We start from the raw sequence: 20,579 nt of genomic DNA on the forward strand, positions 1-20,579 counted from the left end.
ATATAAACTCACAACTGAGAGTTATGAAGTCAGAATTGCGAGATATAAGCTTGAAATTGCAAGTTAAGTCAGAATTACGAGATATATATTAGTATTTGCAATTTATAAAGTCAGAATTATGAGATATAAACTCACAATTGAGAGTTCTAGTCAGAATTGCGAGATATAATCAGAATTGCGAATCACAGTTATAAAGTCAGAATTACGGATAGGCTATATAAACTTGCAATCCCGAGTTATAGTCAGTATCGCGATATAAACTCATAATTGCGAGTTATGAAGTCCGAATTACGAGATATAAACTTGCAATCCCGAGTTATAGTCAGTATCGCGATATAAACTCATAATTGTGAGTTATGAAGTCCGAATTACGAGATATAAACTTGCAATCCCGAGTTATAGTCAGTATTGCGATATAAACTCATAATTGTGAGTTATGAAGTCCGAATTACGAGATATAAACTTGCAATCCCGAGTTATAGTCAGTATTGCGATATAAACTCATAATTGTGAGTTATGAAGTCCGAATTACGAGATATAAACTTGCAATTCCGAGTTATAGTCAGTATTGCGATATAAACTCATAATTGCGAGTTATGAAGTCCGAATTATGAGATATAAACTTGCAATCTCGAGTTATAGTCAGTATCGCGATATAAACTCATAATTGTGAGTTATGAAGTCCGAATTACGAGATATAAACTTGCAATCCCGAGTTATAGTCAGTATTGCGATATAAACTCATAATTGCGAGTTATGAAGTCCGAATTACGAGATATAAACTTGCAATCCCGAGTTATAGTCAGTATCGCGATATAAACTCATAATTGTGAGTTATGAAGTCCGAATTACGAGATATAAACTTGCAATCCCGAGTTATAGTCAGTATTGCGATATAAACTCATAATTGTGAGTTATGAAGTCCGAATTACGAGATATAAACTTGCAATTCCGAGTTATAGTCAGTATTGCGATATAAACTCATAATTGCGAGTTATGAAGTCTGAATTACGAGATATAAACTTGCAATCCCGAGTTATAGTCAGTATTGCAATATAAACTCATTGCGAGTTATGAAGTCCGAATTACGAGATATAAACTTGCAATTTTTCTTAGAATTACGAGTATATATATTACAATTTGGACTTTATAACTAACAATTACAAGTTAAGACTATATCTCAATTCGACGAAAAAAAAAGGTCAGAATTGTGAGATATAACTCAAGTTAATATCCCGCAATCAAAAGTCAAAATCTGACTTTATAACTCTCAATTATGAGTTTATATCTTGCAAAAAAAAAGAAAAAATCTGAATTGTGAGATAAAGTTGCAATTACCTTTTTCTTTTTTTTACTCCCTGGTGGAATCAAGCTTCCATAAAGGTACGTAGAAACCAAAGGGCATAAACATTGAATCTGATATAATTTAAGTGACCTGGTTAGGACACATACAAATCTTTCAAATAATTACAGCATTCATTCACATTCAAAGGCAATATTCAATATTTACAACACATGGCCCTTGAATATTAGAATTTAAATAATACAAGGTACTACAGGCTGCGCCACTGCCAGCAAATAATCTTATATAAGAATAAAATTATACAAGGTGCAAATCCAGTAACACGGTGTTACTTTCTGAATAATACATCATCTGTACATCACAGTTATATTCGGTGACAAACCCAGTCGAATTATAAATACACAGTTGAACAATTCCTCAAAAAATGCAAGGAGGAAATGCAACAGAAGAGGAAAAACACACTTCTGTGCTTTAATTCTCACTTGGTTACAGCATTTTCGTTCGCCTGTGCTGGACCAACATCCTTTTCAATGTACAATAAAGCGGTCAATAAAACTGCATCTCAGAACGTGGCCCTTATTTACAGTTGCGATTCTCTTCACAGCTCAATTCCCGTAGGCATTACATCATATCTACATAGCAAGAGGCTGACATGGTACGACACAATGTGACTGTCGACAGCCATCCGCTTTTGCTGCAAAACTGCCGCTCGCTTGCAGTGTATACTGTGTAACATACCTTCTCAAGTACTTGTTTTCAATCTAAACCAATGTTTATAAATAAAATATAATATAAAAAAATATATAAACAGCAGATTTAAGGAACCAAGCGCGAGTTTCACAAGTGAACCCTCAAAATCCATCGCCATTTCATATTAAATATAAACAGCTCAACAGTGATTCTTCTTCGGATGATAATCATTTCATGTACAATGATATACATGTGAACAAGATGACTGAGAATAAATATAAATATATTAACGATTTGTGTATCAATTTAATATGTACTTGACCTGTAGGATCATTTTCAGTGTCCTCTATAGCTATCCTAAAGCGCTCTTATTATTATTTAAAAGGCAACAGATTATGAGTGTTTTTTTTTCTTCCCCCAAGCTTTTGTGGATATTTTCCTATGTATATATATATATATGTACACATAAAGTGTGCAAGTTGTAGATTTGCTGAGTTTTACTGATCTTTGATTTTATGTTACAACTGCTGAACATGACAAAAACACTGCAAGCAAAACGTTGTCTTCAAGAAGAAATATTGATGCACTAGTCCCATAATTGAACAGATCTTCCTGTTTGGTAGTTGAATGGTGGAGGGCTCAGACCTCTCAGACTTGCCTTGACTCCAGTGGTCCTCTGATGCCCAGTCATGCCAGTAGTCTTATGTTAGTGATAAATTGTTCCCCAGACCTCTTGAATCTTCTTACACCATTTGTCTGCGTTTCCACTGGGATCCATTAGATAGTATGTCCTGTTTGGCTGCATATGACGAAAACAACGACAAGATTTAGCAACATTTCGCAAAGTCCCAAGAAGTACCATGATATTACGATGTTTTTTGCACCATGTGTACTATGGCTTATAAATTATATTTAGTAATCATTCAGTATGATGCATTTATCAAAGTACCATGATACTACAACTAAAGCTTCCAGAGAATCACTACCTATTAGGCAAATGCTTATAAAAAAAAACTATAAATAGCTATATAATTAACTATGTATATCTATAATAACTATAATTTGTACCGTGTGGACAAAAAACGTCTTGAAATTCTTGGCCTCGGGGCGCAACTCTGGAGACCATGGAATTTCCCCCTTCAGAACTTTATTCACAGGATCCACGTAATATAGATGTGGTCCTTCAGTCAGTAAAAGCTGACGGCGTCGAGCAAACAGTCCCTGTGAAAATGACAAACAAAGAAAGGGTTAAAAACACTTACCAAAGGAAGCCAAAAGAGGGCACTATTTGTTTTCTCACTCAACACTTAAAAAAAAAATTTGAAAACATGCACCTGTTTCATACCATATTAGATAAGAAACAGGAAGGAAAATGTTACCTTTCTTTTGTCAACTGGTCCCATTTTATATATCAAGTTATTTTCAACAAACTGGTGCCTTTGAGACAGAAAAAAAACACAAATGTTAATGAATAACAAGCTGGCAGTGCTACCCGTGTTGTTGACCGATTGAAAACAGAACTGTAATGATCAAGAGTTCCTTTTACAACATGCAATAACTCAACAGGAAATGCGCGAGATAAAAACTAATCATTATTAGTGCATACACCCACACAATCCCTAACTATGTATAATAACAAAATGAACGTGTGTTTAACTGTGCTGTCATTACAGGATGATCATTTAATATTTAACCAGAATGAAGGTTTATGAGCAGGAAAACTCATTTCTGAATGAAGCTTGTGACATACCAAGGGTTGCCTTTTGTTTGCTTCTGCAGCAGAAGTCGTTTCTCCTCACTGGAGAACAGCAGGTCCAGCTCAAAGGAGTTGCTGTCCAGGTCGTGGATGTACTGCTCAATGTTGCTGCAGGATCTCAGTGGGACGATCTGAGATGAGCTGGATGGAGCCACCTGCAGGCTGCTGAACTGACTGAGGAGATCTTCATACTGTGGGATCCAAAGCAAACAGCAAATCAGTACACAGTGACAAGACCCAGTGAGCCTGCAATTTGTACCATTAACTGACCACACACACTTAAATATTTAACCTGAAGTTGTGGCCGACTTTACTAAAATACTGTGACGTAATTCTGAAGATCACTGAATGTGAAAAAAATAAGAGTGAAGCGTGATTTTAGCGCACTTTCTCGCCATCTCTAGCTTACAGCCGACTGTCGTTTGGAGGGGAGCGTTTTAGGACTGTCTGCCCGATCTGTCAACATCAGAGAAACAACGTCATTCTTAAGGCGAAGCAAACTTTGGGATTTTAACTAAAGATTACGACAAAAATCTTTTTTTCTGTGCACAGATTAATTGTTCACCACAATACTGGTAATGTGCGCAAACAAAGTAATTCAAAACTTTAAAGCAGACTTTGGAATGGTATCCGTAATGTAGGACATTTTATAAGAGGTGAATTCTGATTAAAAACAACCAAACAAAACAAAAGATCCAAACATAAACATTGCAACAATAAAATAAAACGAAAAGTACAAAATAAACACAAAAAAACAAAAGCTCCAAACCAACAACAACACAACAATAAAACAAATGAAAAGCCCAAACAAAAAAACAACAAAACAAAGACCAAAACAAAACAAACACAACAAAACAAAAGCTCCAAACCAACAACACAACAATAAAACAAAACAAAAAGCCAGAAGAAAAAAAACAAAAAGGTTAAAAAAACAACAACAACAATAAATAAATAAAAAAAGTTAAAATAAATAAACGCACAAAAGACAGTAATTATGCACAGTGTCGTGGATAATATGCAAGATAAATCTAACTAACATTGCCATAGTAGTCTTCATCATCTTCAGCCATGGCTGGTAGGTAAGGGGTCAGCTTGGGTGGGGTCTGAACCGGCAAATTCTCCCATGAGATTGTCTCAAAGAACATGTGGCCTTTCAGTGGATTGAACCCACCCATTTCCTCACATCCTAGCCGCTTTCTAGGGTCCAAAGACTGAAAACAGGAGATAAACAATGCATTTTCTTCAGCATAGTCATGCAACTGAAAGTGAAGGTATGTAATGAAAACAAACTATTATTACCAACAGTCGCTGCACCAGATCTTTAGCTTTGGGGAAGAACTTCTCAGGAAATTCATATTCCAGCTTTGTTATCTTTTGGAAAATCAAGTACTCGTTCCTATTAAAAGACAAAAGTAAATGACTAACTCAACCAAATCAATATCAACTGAACGGTTTGCAGTCTCACAACTGAAGAGCTCTTAATAATCAGTTGAGAGACGGAAAGGGTTAATTTACAGTGACATGGTTCAGTGTTTTGTTTTTTTAACGGCTGTCCGAGCCGATTTATTGGTTGTAATGTAACCAAAACTGCGAGCGGGTCATGTGACACAGTGGTTGGGGTTTCCTCAGAAGCCCTCTGTACTGTCTACACAAACAAGTCATAAACACCAAAGCCAACATTTCCTGTTATTTCACACCATGTTTTTAAAAACTGCAATTACAACAGTGATCAACCACCAGCACTTCAGCTGTAGTGCAAAGCACCGTCACCATGTCATTAAAAACGTTTAATTGAACTAAATCTGAATTGATCAGTAACTCACCCAGCTCTAAACGGAGGTAATCCGGCCACCAGCTGATAGATTATGCAACCCAGTGCCCAGAGGTCCGAACTAAAAGAGAAACATCACAGAAAATAAAAAACTAATTTGATGCAATTGACTAGCACCTTAATCTTGTATTATTGCACATGAAATGCCAAAACCTTTTGCAGGCTGATTTTTCCGTCAGCAGCTCCGGAGAAACGTACTGTGCAGTGCCAACGAAAGAATTGGCTCTTGCTGTAAAGACATATCATTCAGGTTCAGATTCAGGTGGGACAAACAGCATCACATACTGTCCCCCTTCAGGGTCCGTAACCCTGCTGACAACTCATATATGCGCGTGAAGAAAAATGATGGACTGTCCCATATTTATGCTACTTGAGTACTGTTGTGAGTGTATCTAATAGATAACAAACACTTCATGCTTGACCTACAAGGGGGTTGAAGGAAGTTAACGACAGTCGTTATGAAAAAAAACAAAACAACCAGAGCAAAGCAATTCAATGAAAAATTCATGAACTATACGTTACTTTGAGAGCTGTCCAAAGACAACTGTTTCGCTGTCCCGAAATCCGTAATATGAATGTGCATGTCTTCGCTCAGTAAGATGTTCTCGGGCTTAAGGTCCCTAAAGAAAAACAAATAAATGCATATTCAAAAAAAAAAATGCATCACGGATGATTTCAATCAAAGTCATATCGTCGGTCGTATTACCTGTGAATAATTCCCAGTGCGTGCATATACTCGAGTGCACAAACTATCTCGGCAGTGTAGAATCTCGTGCAAGTCTCATCAAATGAGCCTATTTTGCGAATGTATCTAAGTAGTTCTCCATTCTTTGCATAACTGAGGGCGAAATCTGACGGATTAGAAGTTAAGAACATTTTAACAGAGTAATAATGAGTTTAACAAACACAGACCAGGAATCAAAGCTTCACGGCTCAACACCCTTCCTCCCGAAAAGGATACAAAGTTTATGTGAGTCTTGAAACGTGAAGTAGAGCTTTACGAAAAAGGGGTGATCTATAATTGACAATATGTCCTTCTCTCTGAACACATAGTGTGCTTTATTCTCCTTCCTGATGTGATTCTTCTCAAGAATCTTCACTGAAAAACAAATTTCAAATGACATCAGTGTGGTTCATTTAATATATTACTACTATAATACATTTATATATTAAATAAATTGCCCATTACTTGCATATTCCTTTCCAGTGGCAAGTTCTTTTGCGAGCACAACCTGCAATTCAAATGTGTTCAGCTATCACAACAAATCAATGGAGCCATCGTAAAACTTTATTATTCAACTATTCAACCACCAAAAACATCGGTCACTATACCGGCTGTTTGGACCTCAAATGTAGTAGTTAAATTGCAAAATCACAAAAAATTGTACCCACCGTCGAGAAGGAACCCTCTCCTAAAATTTTGCCAAAGCTGAAGTCCTCCTTCTTGCGTGATTGTGGAGGCTTGAGGGTCGATGTCTTGGGCTGGGCGCTTGCCTCACCCCCGCGGACCTCCATACTGAGACAGTGAGGAAGGCTGGAGTTGAGCTGAGTCCTTACCATTGATGAAGAAGCACAGGAACGCAACACCACGCTAGGCTGGATGGGAGCAGCATCGTACTGAACGAGCAAAACACACACAGAGAGCAAACATGACACTGACTCAGACATGCGGGTGCATGTGCAATGAGGAACAAAACCACCTTGGAGGCAGTAAACCAGCAGCTGATAAAGTACAGTAGAGCTTCCGCAGAGGGGAGGGCTGTGTTTGTTTTCACCCAGGATTACGAGTACTCAAATTCATTCACTCAGACCTGCCTTTGTTTACGCTGCAGAGAACGCAAAATATTTACCCTGCTGAAGTTGTGAAAACACCGTTTTTGGTTAAGTCTAACCACACTTTTGATGCTAAGTAACCACGTGTATAATAGGCTACCTGAATTAAAAGTTTTAGGTGATTGATCGTTTAAAGGTGCACTCAGTCACTTATTAAAAAGTTAAAGAAAGATATAAAGAGATGAATAGTACTTATCTATAAAAAATATCATGCTCACTCAAATGAGATTAAGACTCCAGTCATATTAGTAGCCTAATTAAAGCAGCTTTACTTTACATGCAGTGGGTCACCTCATGGGGGCCGACATGTTGAGATCACATGACCAGCCGAATACTACTAGTTTTATCCCAGCAACCACCCCTGTCCTGCTATTGGACCCTAACGTTTGTGGTATAAATGAGTCATGACTGACTGTGAATTACGCCTTTTTATGGAACTTTTGCTTTGACATGATGCTACATCCACACCACTAGGAGGCAGTATAAGACCAAGACCACTGCTATATCAGATTCGTACATCTAAGGGTATGTTTACACGACAACGATATGATTAAAACTGAGAAGTTACAGACAACACCATTGTCAAAACAATTCCCATTTACACGGATCCGCGAAAACGACTAAAAGCTATGTATTCTGCTGCCAGGCCGTTAGATGGCGACGATACACTATAGACTGAACACGTAATACACGGTAATACGCATGTGCATGACGTCATCGTCTTCAGATATGTTTTTGTTGTTTACACAGAGACCGTTTTCAAAAACGTGCACTTTGAAACCCGTTTTCAAAAGTTTGCGTTTTCAGGCACCTAAAACGTCGTTGTCGATCTTTGTCAAAAGGCCAAAACGCATAAAACGTTTTACGTTTTTAGTTGAAAACGGTGTCGTGTAAAACAATTTTAAACAGCACCGGAGTTTAACGGATTAACGGAAAAGACATCAATATGGGGGGTTAGTCTATGCATCATTTCTTAATTTGATTTTAAACTTGAGAAAATTAAACAAATGCACAGACAAATCGCTCTCAATAACTATACATATAATATGATAATCTATCTATAATAACATAATAACAATTAATATATAACATACATTTGAATATGAATAACATACATGTGAATTTTCATTGCGTGCCAACTATACACAGTTAAAATTTAGTCGTTTTCTTCTGTGAAAATTAACAATACTGGGGACTAAACTTGCACTTATAGGTTTGACAAATCCAATGCTCTTTCGAATAACAACGTTGCCTAATACAACCCGCTACTGATTAGCAAAATATGGCAAATTGTGGTTCGCACCTGTGAATGATGTAACCTAAACCCAAAAGGGGCACAGGAAAGCAAACTGCACTCATTTAGTTATTTTATAATCTCTTTAAGTAACATCCAAGTATAGGTAAATATATCTTTATTTATTATTTTATAAATGTTATGTTTATATAGCATTTAGATAGACTATTAGTTTGCTTATAATGATGACTTAAGAGTAACCTGAGACACAAGACTAAACCATCCAATTAAGAGCATGTTCAGCAATTAATTTTTTTATGGAATATTGCAGCATTTATCATAAATGATTTATCCGTGCACATCATTATTTTAACTTCATCTAATCTTTAATCAGAATAACTTCCCCTCCCTCTTGCAGCGTAATCTCTTCCCTTCTCTGATTATGTGTTTACCGGGGCGAGGGCGGGGCAACCTGTCACTCACATGAGATCGACCAACAGCAAACCACAACCATCCAATCAATTCCCAATGGACAAAATCAAGTCCCGCCCCAACTTTTTTTCATCATCCAATAAATCTTTTCACTCGTATATGCATCACTATAGGGAAGAAAAGACTATCGTAACTTGTGTTTCATGCCTTTAGAGAAATATATATATACACTGAGGTAGTTTTAGCCTTAAGTCTGCAATAACACCCAAAGCCATGCAAATAAAGCACGATCTGCTTCCCCACAGCAGGTTGATCACTCCTCATTTGTTTACTATGAGAACTGTGGAGAGAGAAAAAAAAACTAATTCTAAAAGGTTCTGTTATTATTGTAAAACCTGGTACTTTCCAGACACCTGCTACATAGGGCACTTCTCCAATAGATCTTTGCCAAACACACAACCACAGAAACTAAATAGGACTGCCCCTGCCCATTCCCCCCCCAACACACACACACACACACAAACACACAAAAAAATGTAAAAAAAAATCTGACATCATGCAGTGCAAAAGTTATTCTAGATCTGTATTATTAGTTATTTTATTTCATTTGTTTTGTACATTTTTTAAATAATAGTATATTGAAAATACAATACAACTTTTGATATACACCTTTGACATTATCAATTCAATTGTATATAAAAAATGCATTATGCAGGAACAAAAAAGTGCATCTTACAAGTTATGACAACACATGTTTGTTTGTTTTACATTGCTTTAACTCCTCAAAAAAAATAAAGCAATCTTCAACCTTTTTTTATAAGTTATACAAGATTCAACTCATTTTTAATCTCGGTTTAATGTAATTTAAGTTGAAATTAATTAAATATCCAAGTTGATTGTACTTTTTTTAACAGGGATGCTTGGTTGATTTTTTTTGTCCACTATCCACTCCAAGTCATGTCTTTTAAAATAATTAAAACTAAACTAATTAAAATATTGGGTTTGTAAATAAATGCACTCATACGTTGTTTATATTTGCCGAATTTAAGATAATGAGGAACATAAGTTCAACTTTTGATTGCTAGTGTATGTTTGTATAAGGATTAGCCATCCTGACCAGTTTATTCAAGCAGACACAGGTAACATCACTTTCTTTATGACACATTAATAATATAAATGGGAGTGGCATAAACACAATGGCTAAAACAACAATGACGATTACGAGTTGCGCAATACGACCTCTGGATCAAAGACATCCCAATTGTGTGACACATTGTAATTTGATAACAACGACCAGTTTTCCTGGAAGTCTTATTTAAAACTAGATTAGGAAGTGAAGTTTTGATAGAGTCACCAAATACAGTAGGCTACACTTACATCTCTGACAGCCAGCGCTGGATGATTTAAAAAGCAAATAGTGGCACTGTACGCATGAGAGGACAGTAGTAAAGGTTGACAGGATGCCAAAGAAAGCGTGAATAACGAGTTGCAAGCGGGGTGATAAAGTGCCATCACAAGAAAAGAGATGAAAGAGAAAGAGATACATGTCTAGAAAAGTGCTTTTTTTAATTTAATTTTTTTTATTATTATTTTGTTTTAATCGTATAGGCCTACTCATATTTAAACAGCGAAAGACAGATGGCCATGTACACAATGTCTACATATTACTGTTCGATTACGTCTCTGTAGATCTGATCTGTGTCGAGGCATACACGCTGCATGTCAGATCAGATCATATCTTTAAATCAGGGGTTTTCAGCCAGGAGATGGCGTGGACTCGGAGAGTGGTAAATAATTTGATTAATAAAAAGATGGACGAACGCGAAATGAGCTTGATGCTAGCTCTGCGATGTGCGAAGTTCGCCAAACATCACCATGATTTTGAGGCGGAGGAGGACGAAAAGTGCGATCATTGCAGCCTGCGCATAATATGCTTGAGTTATTGTGTGCGAGCGAGCATATTGTGTTTAAATATTGGCTTTAACGAGTGGGTCCGAAATTTTAGGATGAGCAAAACATATGTTGTGTCTGTCAACGTTTGTGTTATGTTGGAGTATTGGTTATTCAACAAGAAGTTCAATCTGACACCAGAGCTTGAAACGATAACCTCTTTACTGCTTTATCTCACATAAACTCACATGCGCACACAGAACCTCCCGTAACCATGGGAACCTTGAATACAACATTCCCCAACCCAACCCCCCCCCCCCCCCCCCCTACCCCTCATAAAGAACTACCAAAATTGTGTTTCAACTTGAACTATAGTTGAGGATAGATGGCTAAACACCTATACGTGAAAAGTCTGTGATAAAGTCCTTCAGGTATGCAGGACGAGCCCTTGCTCGAACTGGTCGACTCTCCAATGCCGCCGACTGCGGCACATCCTGGCCACCCTGATAAACGTCGCGCAGTGGCTGAAGAGTTCTCCCTGACAGGGGAACCTTGAAACTCCGGGCCTGGCCTTGGCTGTACTGGCGGAGCCGGAAGAGGCATGCTCTGTGCCGCTCTCCCACTAGGCTCCCTCGCCTGTAGGCACCCAGTTGAGTTAAGAGGGACCCGCACTTTCCGCAGTCTACTAGCATGCCAACGAGAGCCATCGCTCAACAGGAATGTGGCAGACTGTAACTGACGATCCACCTGAAGGGGCTTGGACCAAAACGATGCCATTTTGCTGCTACGGTGGGGCCTGCGGACCCGAACCCAGTCCATCACCGTTATCTTGTTCTCCTTGACCTTGTGCCTCTTGTCGAAACGGTCCTTCATTTGCCTCTGGTTTAAAGTTACCGCTGCTTTGGCTGCTACCCAGGTACCATTCGCTCCTGCTGACAAGTCTCGTGCTCTGAGTCTGTCCAATGGCAATTCCATCTCCCGGCCGAGCATGAGCAAAGCAGGAGAAGCCTGGGTGGTGGTGTGCTGGCTAGCTCTGTAATGCATCAAAGTTAGGTTGAGTGCTGTTTGGAATGTATACCCCTGGACCAGATGTGCACGAATGCCGTTCTTAAGGCTTTGATTGAACCTTTCGACCCCGCCTTTTGCTTGGGGGTGGTAGAGTGCAGCCCGGATATGCTTAATTCCCTTATTGCAAAGGAAAGTGAAGAAGTCTGCAGAGGTGAACTGCGGTCCATTGTCGGTAGTGATGGCACGGGGCATGCCCCAACGAGCAAACAGGCTGTCCAGTGTGATGGTCTGTGATGTGACTGTTCCGACTGGTATTACCTCAGGCCATTTAGAATGGAGGTCGTACACAACCACCAGAAAACGTTGATGATGAGGAACTCTATGGTCATGAATTTCCCCACAAATGTCCAGTTGAAGATGCTCCCATGGGCGAGATGGCCATGGAACAGGTTGAAGAGGGGTTGAAGCTGGTAATCCAGTCTTCCCACTGAGGAGTCAAGGTTCACAGTCCCTGACCAGCCCTTCAATGTCATGGTCAATGCCTGGCCACCAAACCAGGTCCCGGCATCTTTGCTTGAGCTTAACGATGCCCAAGTGGCCCTCATGCGCCATTGATAGGACACGTGCATTTAGGCTTTCCGGCACCACTGTACAGAGGCCCCTGGAGACACAGACATCACCCCAGCAAGATAGTTCATTTCGTATTTTAGCAAAAGGTGTTAACTCCCCAGGCATCCGTGCTGGCCACCCCGAGCGTATATATGTGCGGAGTGTTGTCAGTGTGGAGTCACACCTGGACTCCTTCTGCAGCTCCTCCAGGGAGACAGATGCTTTCAGAGGGGCATGGAGCATCTGGATGAGTTCTGGCTCCATGTCATCACTGCCTGGCGAGACTGTCGGTGTGGGCGCCTCAATGGATCGAGATAGAAGATCAGCGACCACATTGTCCCTCCCTGGTGTGAATTTGAGTTGGTAATCATACTGCCTTAGGCGCTCACCCCATCTGTGCAGACGTAAGGGTTTATGACCGGAGCCGGAGGCTGATAAGAGTGTGGTCAGAGCCTGATGGTCGGTGAGGAGGATGAAACGACGACCATAGAGGAAAAGGTGCCATCTTTCGGTTGCCCAGATACACGCAAGGGCCTCACGTTCGCCGACAGAGTAGCGCTGTTCCGTGGGGGTCAGAGCTCTGGAGGCGAACGCTACTGGTCTTTCCACTCCATCCTGCTCCTGAGACAGCACCGCTCCCAGGGCCTGAGTGGATGAATTGCAGGTGACAATAGTCTGACTGTCAGGGTCGAAGTGGGCCAGGACAGGTGGCGTGGTAAGCTGTAACTTCAGTGTTTGGACAGCCTCGGAGCATGCTGTAGTCCAGTTCCATGGCTCCTTTTTTTTTAGTAACTGGCGAAGTGGTGCTGTGGTTCTGGAGTACTGAGGCAGGAAACGAAGGTAGTAGGCATACGAGTGTAACGAAAAACCCCAGCGTGTGTGACAAAAGCTGTGAGGTCTCTGCTGGAAGGGTGGAGTGGCACCTGCAGGTAACCCTGGCGCAAATCCAGTTTCGTAAAGACCGTGGAACCATAGAAGTGAGTGGTCAGCTCCTCAGCTGTGGGTAATGGGTACTTGTCAGGGATAACAGCCTTATTGACAGAGCGCAGGTCAACACAAACTCGTATTCCACCAGATTTTTTTTTTGCAATGACCAGGTTAGAAATCCAGGGGGCCGCATTGACTGGCTCAATCACCCCCATGTCCAGCATCATTTGAAGCTCAGCAGTGACTTCCTCCCGCAGAGCAAGAGGAATCCTGCGCAGGGGCTGTATGACTGGCAATACGCCAGGGTCCACCAGAGGCTTGTGGGTGAAAGCTGTAAGACAGCCCAGTCCGTCAAACAGTGCAGGCCATCTCTGTTGCCAGGTGGAGGTGACATGGTGAATATCAGAGCCCTTTTCGTCTCGCAATGTGAACCCCAAGCTTGTAAAAAGATCCAGCCCCAGAAGGTTGGCTCCACGTTCAGAAATGTAGAATGGGAATAATAGCAGGTGTTTGGAGCCATAACGTACTGAGAACACCAAGAATGGTAATCCTGGACTTGTTGTAGCCACAGAGGGATGTGTATGGCTGCTGTAATGGCAGATGGGAGAAGAACTTGTGATACGTATTGGCATTGAGCAACGATGCAGCTGCACCCGTATCCAGGAGGAGTGGGAGACTCACCTCATCCAGCAGCACAGTACATGTCCTAGAAGCTGCCAGGTCAGCTGATACATGTCTAATCTCAGCGTAGTCATTACAGACAGGCGAGAGCATCCTCTGTGATGCTTGCGTAGCAGGAGCTGACCGGCATACTTTAGCAAAGTGATTTTTTCTTAAACAATTCCTACATGTTTGCCCACGTGCAGGGCAATTTTGGGCTCTTGAATTGTGCGAACTAGAGCCGCAATTGCCACAAAAACTTGAACTGCGTCGGTTTCTCTGCGGTTGTGCAAAATGCACTGGAAAACCTGCATCCTTATTCTCACTTCTTCCTATGTGTAAGGGACTGTGGCCATGGTGACTGACAGGTTGGAGTTGTTGCATAGGAATGTCCACAGGGGGATGCGCATCAGCGATTAATGTAGAGCATTCGACAGCTGCCTCCACTTGCAGCGCGATTACGACCGCTTGACTTAGTGTAAGTTCATCAGATTCTAACAACAGTTTTTCCCGTGTCTTTTCACACCGTATTCCTTCAATGAGCTGATCACGAACGATCTCATCTTGAAGTGTCCCATAATTGCACAAGCGCGCCAGGTCTCGCAGATTAGTGACGTAGTCTTGCACGGACTCACCCGTTCGCTGAAGCCGTTTTTCGTAACTTATATCGGCGTAGTATGACTCGTTGCTGGCCTGTGAAGTGGAGAGCGAGCTGAGCTACCGCTTCCTCGTACGTCTCCGCTTCACCAAGAGCGCGATATATTCTCTGTCCCTCGGCCCCGAGACAATGACGAAGCAGGACGATTTTCCTCCGATCCGGAATATCCGTATAGTCCATAGCCTCGAGATACACCGTGAAGCCATAAATCCAACTAGCCCACGGGACAGGCGGTTCACCAGGAACGGGGAGAAAATGTGTCGGCGGTGGTAAGCTAAACTCAGCCATCCTCGTCGCCAATGTTATGTTGGAGTATTGGTTATTCAACAAGAAGTTCAATCTGACACCAGAGCTTGAAACGATAACCTCTTTACTGCTTTATCTCACATAAACTCACATGCGCATGCGCACACAGAACCTCCCGTAACCATGGGAACCTTGAATACAACATTTTGTCCACATTCCTCTCCTATACGACGGCCACAACGTTTCGTCGGGCCATCCGTCCCTAGATGCGCGTCGGGGTTTCTCTCGTCATTTAACCGCGGAGAAGTGCCTAATGCCACAGAAAATCCGATCTGCCTGTTTATTTACATGACAGTCGCATTGGCACATATATGATTTATATCTGATCTATTTCCACATATGAAAGAGGCCTGAAACCAATCTCGAAATATTTGAATGCATGCGTTTTTTTCCAGTTTACACGTCATAGAACACATCCGATCTGTGTCACAACAAAAAATCGGAATTGGGTCACATTTCATTTTTCATGGTAACACAAACAATGATAAAAGTGAGGAGTTAAGAGTCTGAAATTGCTATGTGTGTGTGGTGTGTGTGTGTGTGTGTGTGGGGGGGGGGGGGGGGGGAAGTTTTCAGACTTTGAAAACCCCTGTTTTAGACTGTAAACAAACACAGTTAGCACATCGACTTCAACTGTTTCATTCAGTTGATTTGTAGAGATAGGCATGAATTTCCTGCGTGTGCTGTGGCTCATTATCAAATCTGTAGCCACATAAACAACATCCTGATGCAGATGTCATAACACAGTTTTCCCAGTGCTGGATTTGTGCAATTAAATGTAGTATTTATTAAGAGGCTATTGCATCTTTTGAAAACCTCATAATCTTTTTAACCTTATATAACCTTTTGAAAAGCTCAGATGGGGGGGATGTGGAGATATAAAGTCCGATAAAGTCAAGGGAGAAGCCCTGCTGCTACAGTAGCTCATGGGCAGCTAATACTCACGCTCTCCGTCTCTGCAAGATTCGGAAGGGAATGATTCAGATTTCTCTCGGCACAGCTACTAGAAGACTGACAGCTGTCAGACAGGTTGCTCATGTCACATCTACGTCGCCAAGCTCAGTTTGAGCCTGCGCAGTACGGTCAGCCATCGGGAAGTGACTGCTTCTAATTGACTTCACTTTTCTCCATTGAAACCTATGGGGTCGCTGTGTTCATTTTATATATGGGGAGACCCCATTCACAACTAAATGTCGACAGGATTTACAAAAACTTGGAAATAATGGCGGTTCTTTGTTCATGAATCATAATGCATATATTTGAACGTAAAACAAGACGATTAAAGGCAAGACGGAGGCTCACTGACATACTTTAAAATATATTTTCAGCTTTTTGTTAATCGACGGCCTACTACCCCTCAGTAACTTTACCCCAATCTGATCGCGGTGTTAGTGTTATTTCACAAGATTTATGGATAAGCTGTTTGATTTATAATTATTCGATTATTTTCACATTTCACATTTCACTCTGCTGTGAATGAACATAGCTGTTCCTCAATTTGTGTGTTTCCCATTAGAATGGTCAGCGGGCGTATGAGTGTTGGGACTGCTGCTTGCGCTGGGACCTATAGGCTTTAACTTCAATTTTGATGAAATTATTCTCTAATCGGTTGCATATTATGTTGTGGATATATCCCTCGAATGCATACTGCAGTCCCTTTTGTCTTGCTCTCTCAGATATTTCACATGTTCGCCAAAAATTACTAATTATCGAATGTCTGACACCGGTGCATACACACTGTAATAGACGTGCCAGGCACGGAAGCTTGTAACTAAGGAGGGTGGGGCTTAGCGACGGGTCAATTACAGTGAGTTAACTTGTAATAACATAAGCATTTTGTAATTATTGTGTAGATTCTGCTGTGGCAGATTTCCATTTGGATATTTTCTAAATCTTTCATTCTTAGAATTTATATATTTAAATTATTTTATTTTATCTCTAATACATGAAAGTCCATTTCTGCCACATAAAAAAAAAATCATGCTTTGGTAATTCATAATGTTGACATCAATTCGAAGTTATACAATTATGAGATAAAAAGTATGTCATAATGGCTTAGTAGCTCATAATTTTGACTTTTTATCTTAATATATTAGTTTATTACATTAATTGGTTAAATTCTAATGTAGAATGCGGTCTGTTTTTTCTTGATAAGAACAGAGCATGTCTACGGAGAGCCTTTTTTGGTTGTAGTTCCAGCAGAGCTCCACTGGGGGCGATCGCCCATGAGTGCAAAATGAATGGGAGTCTATGGAGCTAGACGGCTAAATTTGTCTCTTTCACCCGATTGCTGTTGAGAAATCTCAGATTTTATTGTAGGTTTGGCAAGTTCAACATGGGTTATAAGTCGAAAGTTGAATGAACGCGTACTTATGTCCTTTCGATTTCTTACAGGTTGAGTTGTTGTTGCCCATAACACGCTAGCATTCTGCTAATGAACGCTGATTGGTTAGTGAAGGACTGATTACGACCAGAGATACCGCTTGATGGCATCGTGGCATGCGAAGCGGGACCAGAATGTCTTCAAGCAAAAACTCTTCTAGTACGTGTATTTAGCTGTGTCAGCTGTGTTGTGTGTTTACCTGTGTCAGCTGTGTTGTCGATGCCTCGAGAGAAAAGAAAGTGCAGAGCGCGAAAGCACCAAAGTGACTGAAGGATTGCTGTAAAGCAGTATCTCTGGTCGTACGATGTGTATGACGTCATTTACATTTTAAAATACTTTTTAAAGCAAATAAGTGACTCTAAAAAAATCTAACACCCAGCAATGTGTAATTGCTTTGCATTTCCTTTCAAATACAACATTCAAATTACTATTATATCCTGAGAAAAGTGGATTTTGAGGGGTATAGCTCCATAGACCTCCATTTATTCTGCACTCGTCCTGTGAGCGCCCTCATATGGAATCAGAGTGGAACTGCAACCAGTCAGAAGCCGGAAGTTTACTGAGAGTGGCAGTTCTCCCCTTATTAGACATTGTCTGTGTCTGAAACCGCTCCCTATCCACTATATAGTGCACTATATAGGGTATTGGCCATTTTGTAGTGGTGTCCGAATTCTGAGTGAACGACATCATTCCCTACATTCGTTCACTACTTTTACCCACAATCCTCTCTGAATTCAAGTGTACATTCGATGTACACTTGCTGAAGCACTATTTCCCACAATCCAATGCGGAGAGGGACTGAGCGCGCATGAAAGTGCGGGAGCGAGCAAGTTTAAACCAGAGATTACTTTACAGCTTTCTCATTTCTGCTTTAACATTTATTTCATGCTATAGTTTTTTTGGTTTCGGACACAGCTATTCTCTGGTATAACACACCGTTGCCATGAAAAACAAAGCGTTGCCATGGACACGGTGTTCTTTAGGGGAAGCAATACAATTGTTTTTAAATCAATAAACTCCTTTTTAAATCAATATTTTGTGTTAAATTATTGATTTATTTGGTAGGTAGCCATGTAATAAGCGGGATAATGTATAGCGAGGCGGTTGTTATAGCAATACAACCCCTTCAGGCCTACATTATCCCTTACATATCTTATAATAATTATGACTTAGTACCTATAATTTTGACTGTGAATATTTTGAATCTCATAATTAATTAGTATCTCATAATTTCTATTTTTGTGTCATAATTATGATTTACCAAATAATTTTTTGGGGCAGAAATGGCTTTCCATAATAAGACATAAATTTTGATATTTGGATTAATAATTGATTTTATTCATTCACGTGACTCTTCTAGGTTTTCCAAGACCATGAGCCTAAAGGGGAAAACCTTTGTAAAAAATAATTTTGTGCAACAAATATTCAGAAAATGAAGCCATAAAATGGTAACTTATTGGACAGAGTGATAGCCAAGGAAAAACACATAAAATGCAAAAAGCAGAAGAGGCACCCAAGCATAGGTGAATATCTCTGAACGTGTTAAACAGAATAATCGAAAACCAGTTCGTCCTTCTGCTTTAGAATATGTGGACATAATCTTGTCGAGCTCATTTTAAGCGTTGTTTGTTTTAAAGGGCTCTGCTGGTTTAAAGCAGCAGTAATAGTCAGATGTGCGTCTTTAGAGTTAGATTAGCTTGTGCAACTCTCGTTAAATTGCACGGTGTTGTTTGTCATGTGAACACGTCTCGCGTGAGAGAAGTTTCGAGAGGAGACTGTGCGGACACCTTAAACAAATTAAACAAATCCATCATTAACCGACTCTGCGCTGCTGCGTCACTTCCTCTGACATGTTCACGAGCACTGCTGTTTGTTTTTAGCCTGTGTCAGCTGACAAACTACATGTCAAAACAACCGCGCTAATTAAAATAAAACCATATATAGGCTAATTAATGGCATCACTACATGCAATAACGATTAACTACGCCAAAGCACGGACAGAGTTTTTTTTTAACATATATAAATTTTGGTTTTACATATATATTTTTTAGGAAATGCTGAAAACAAACAAGTGCGTGCTCTTCGTCTTTCAAAACACCCCAAAACATACTTAAATAGTTTGAATTACATTTAAAGAATACAACTTATTAAAGTGAAATCCCTGCCCAAACACTAAGCTGCTTAGCTAGAAGAAGATAGCAACTGGCTAATTTGAACACTGTAAATAAAGATGCAGGTCCATGACACATTATCATTCAATGTCACTCGGTGCCTAACGTTGTATTTGTGATCATATACTCACTGTTTGGCTCTTGGTCTTGGCCATGGACGTTCACAGGCAGATGTCTCAGTAATGTTGTCATTACAGAGCTGTATAGTGGATGGCCGCTGCTGCCTCTCTCTCCTGCCAGCTCTGACGTCACACCACAACAACGTCTCATGCAGTGGAGAAGTCGCCGTGAGAACTGCAGTACGGGCTCTCCGGGCAGCAGAGGGCAGCACAGCACGGGCAATCAGCGAGGCAGAGACCTCATCTAACTGACTCTGGGTTGTTTTAATAATTTGGGTTGTTGTTGTTGTTGTAGGCTAGTGGAAACGCAACAGTTGTGGATGTTTTTTGTTTTTTTTTGGCTGTTCAAGCAAATGGGGAGACAAAATATATGTCTATGTTTATTGATTTATGCTCTCCCTTTTGCCAAAGGTTACTTTCATTCATTCATTCGCTCTTCCATCTACCAGAAGTTTACGCTACAAGTGAGTAAGTAAATAGAGATGGTTCATGGTTGTATGTGAAAATTCCTGTAGTTCAGACGTTTCTGGCTTGCTTAGTTGGGGACATTTAATTTAATACAACAATATAATTATTGCCTGCACTGACACCATTATATGAGAACAAAAATGAAACATCACTGAACTTACTTAGCCAGACTGTGACCCTATTTTCTTCTGGATACAAACTTTGTTGCATTATTGTTCTGTTATGCTCAGCTGCTTTGAAACAATCAGTAGGCCTATTGTAAAAAGCGCTATATAAAGGTGACTTGACAATTCCTGTAGAT

The 20,579-nt window shown here is 40.3% G+C and overlaps 1 protein-coding gene across 2 annotated transcripts; it reads right to left on the bottom strand.

The window, feature by feature from the left end:
• Positions 1-1,353: 1,353 nt before the first annotated feature.
• Positions 1,354-20,211, bottom strand: pdpk1a (3-phosphoinositide dependent protein kinase 1a). 2 transcript variants are annotated; one of them, XM_079636051.1, is made up of 14 exons: positions 19,823-20,211; positions 6,973-7,197; positions 6,770-6,812; positions 6,542-6,679; positions 6,287-6,431; positions 6,103-6,200; positions 5,734-5,809; positions 5,573-5,641; positions 5,049-5,145; positions 4,787-4,960; positions 3,744-3,940; positions 3,373-3,430; positions 3,062-3,214; positions 1,354-2,792 (listed from the first exon to the last, which is right to left on the bottom strand). In XM_079636051.1, the coding sequence occupies exons 1-14, from the start codon at positions 19,844-19,846 to the stop codon at positions 2,700-2,702; spliced, it is 1,590 nt and encodes a 529-aa protein (XP_079492177.1). In that variant the 5' UTR covers positions 19,847-20,211; the 3' UTR covers positions 1,354-2,699. The 2 variants fall into 2 exon arrangements, with proteins under 2 accessions (XP_079492177.1, XP_079492176.1); XM_079636050.1 differs by lacking the exon at positions 19,823-20,211 and having other exon boundaries at positions 6,973-7,263.
• Positions 20,212-20,579: the final 368 nt, after the last annotated feature.

Source organism: Phoxinus phoxinus (assembly GCF_949152265.1).
Source record: "Phoxinus phoxinus genome assembly, chromosome: 1".
Classification (NCBI taxonomy): Eukaryota; Metazoa; Chordata; class Actinopteri; order Cypriniformes; family Leuciscidae; genus Phoxinus; species Phoxinus phoxinus.

Excerpts from the sequence above, each read along its gene's own strand:
- pdpk1a (XM_079636050.1), bottom strand. The coding sequence starts at position 7,248 with ATGTCTGAGTCAGTGTCATGTTTGCTCTCTGTGTGTGTTTTGCTCGTT. Across the intron at positions 6,201-6,286 it reads GCACTGGGAATTATTCACAG|GGACCTTAAGCCCGAGAACA; the intron begins GTAATACGACCG and ends GTTTTTCTTTAG. Across the intron at positions 5,810-6,102 it reads GTCTTTGGACAGCTCTCAAA|CAAGAGCCAATTCTTTCGTT; the intron begins GTAACGTATAGT and ends ATGTCTTTACAG.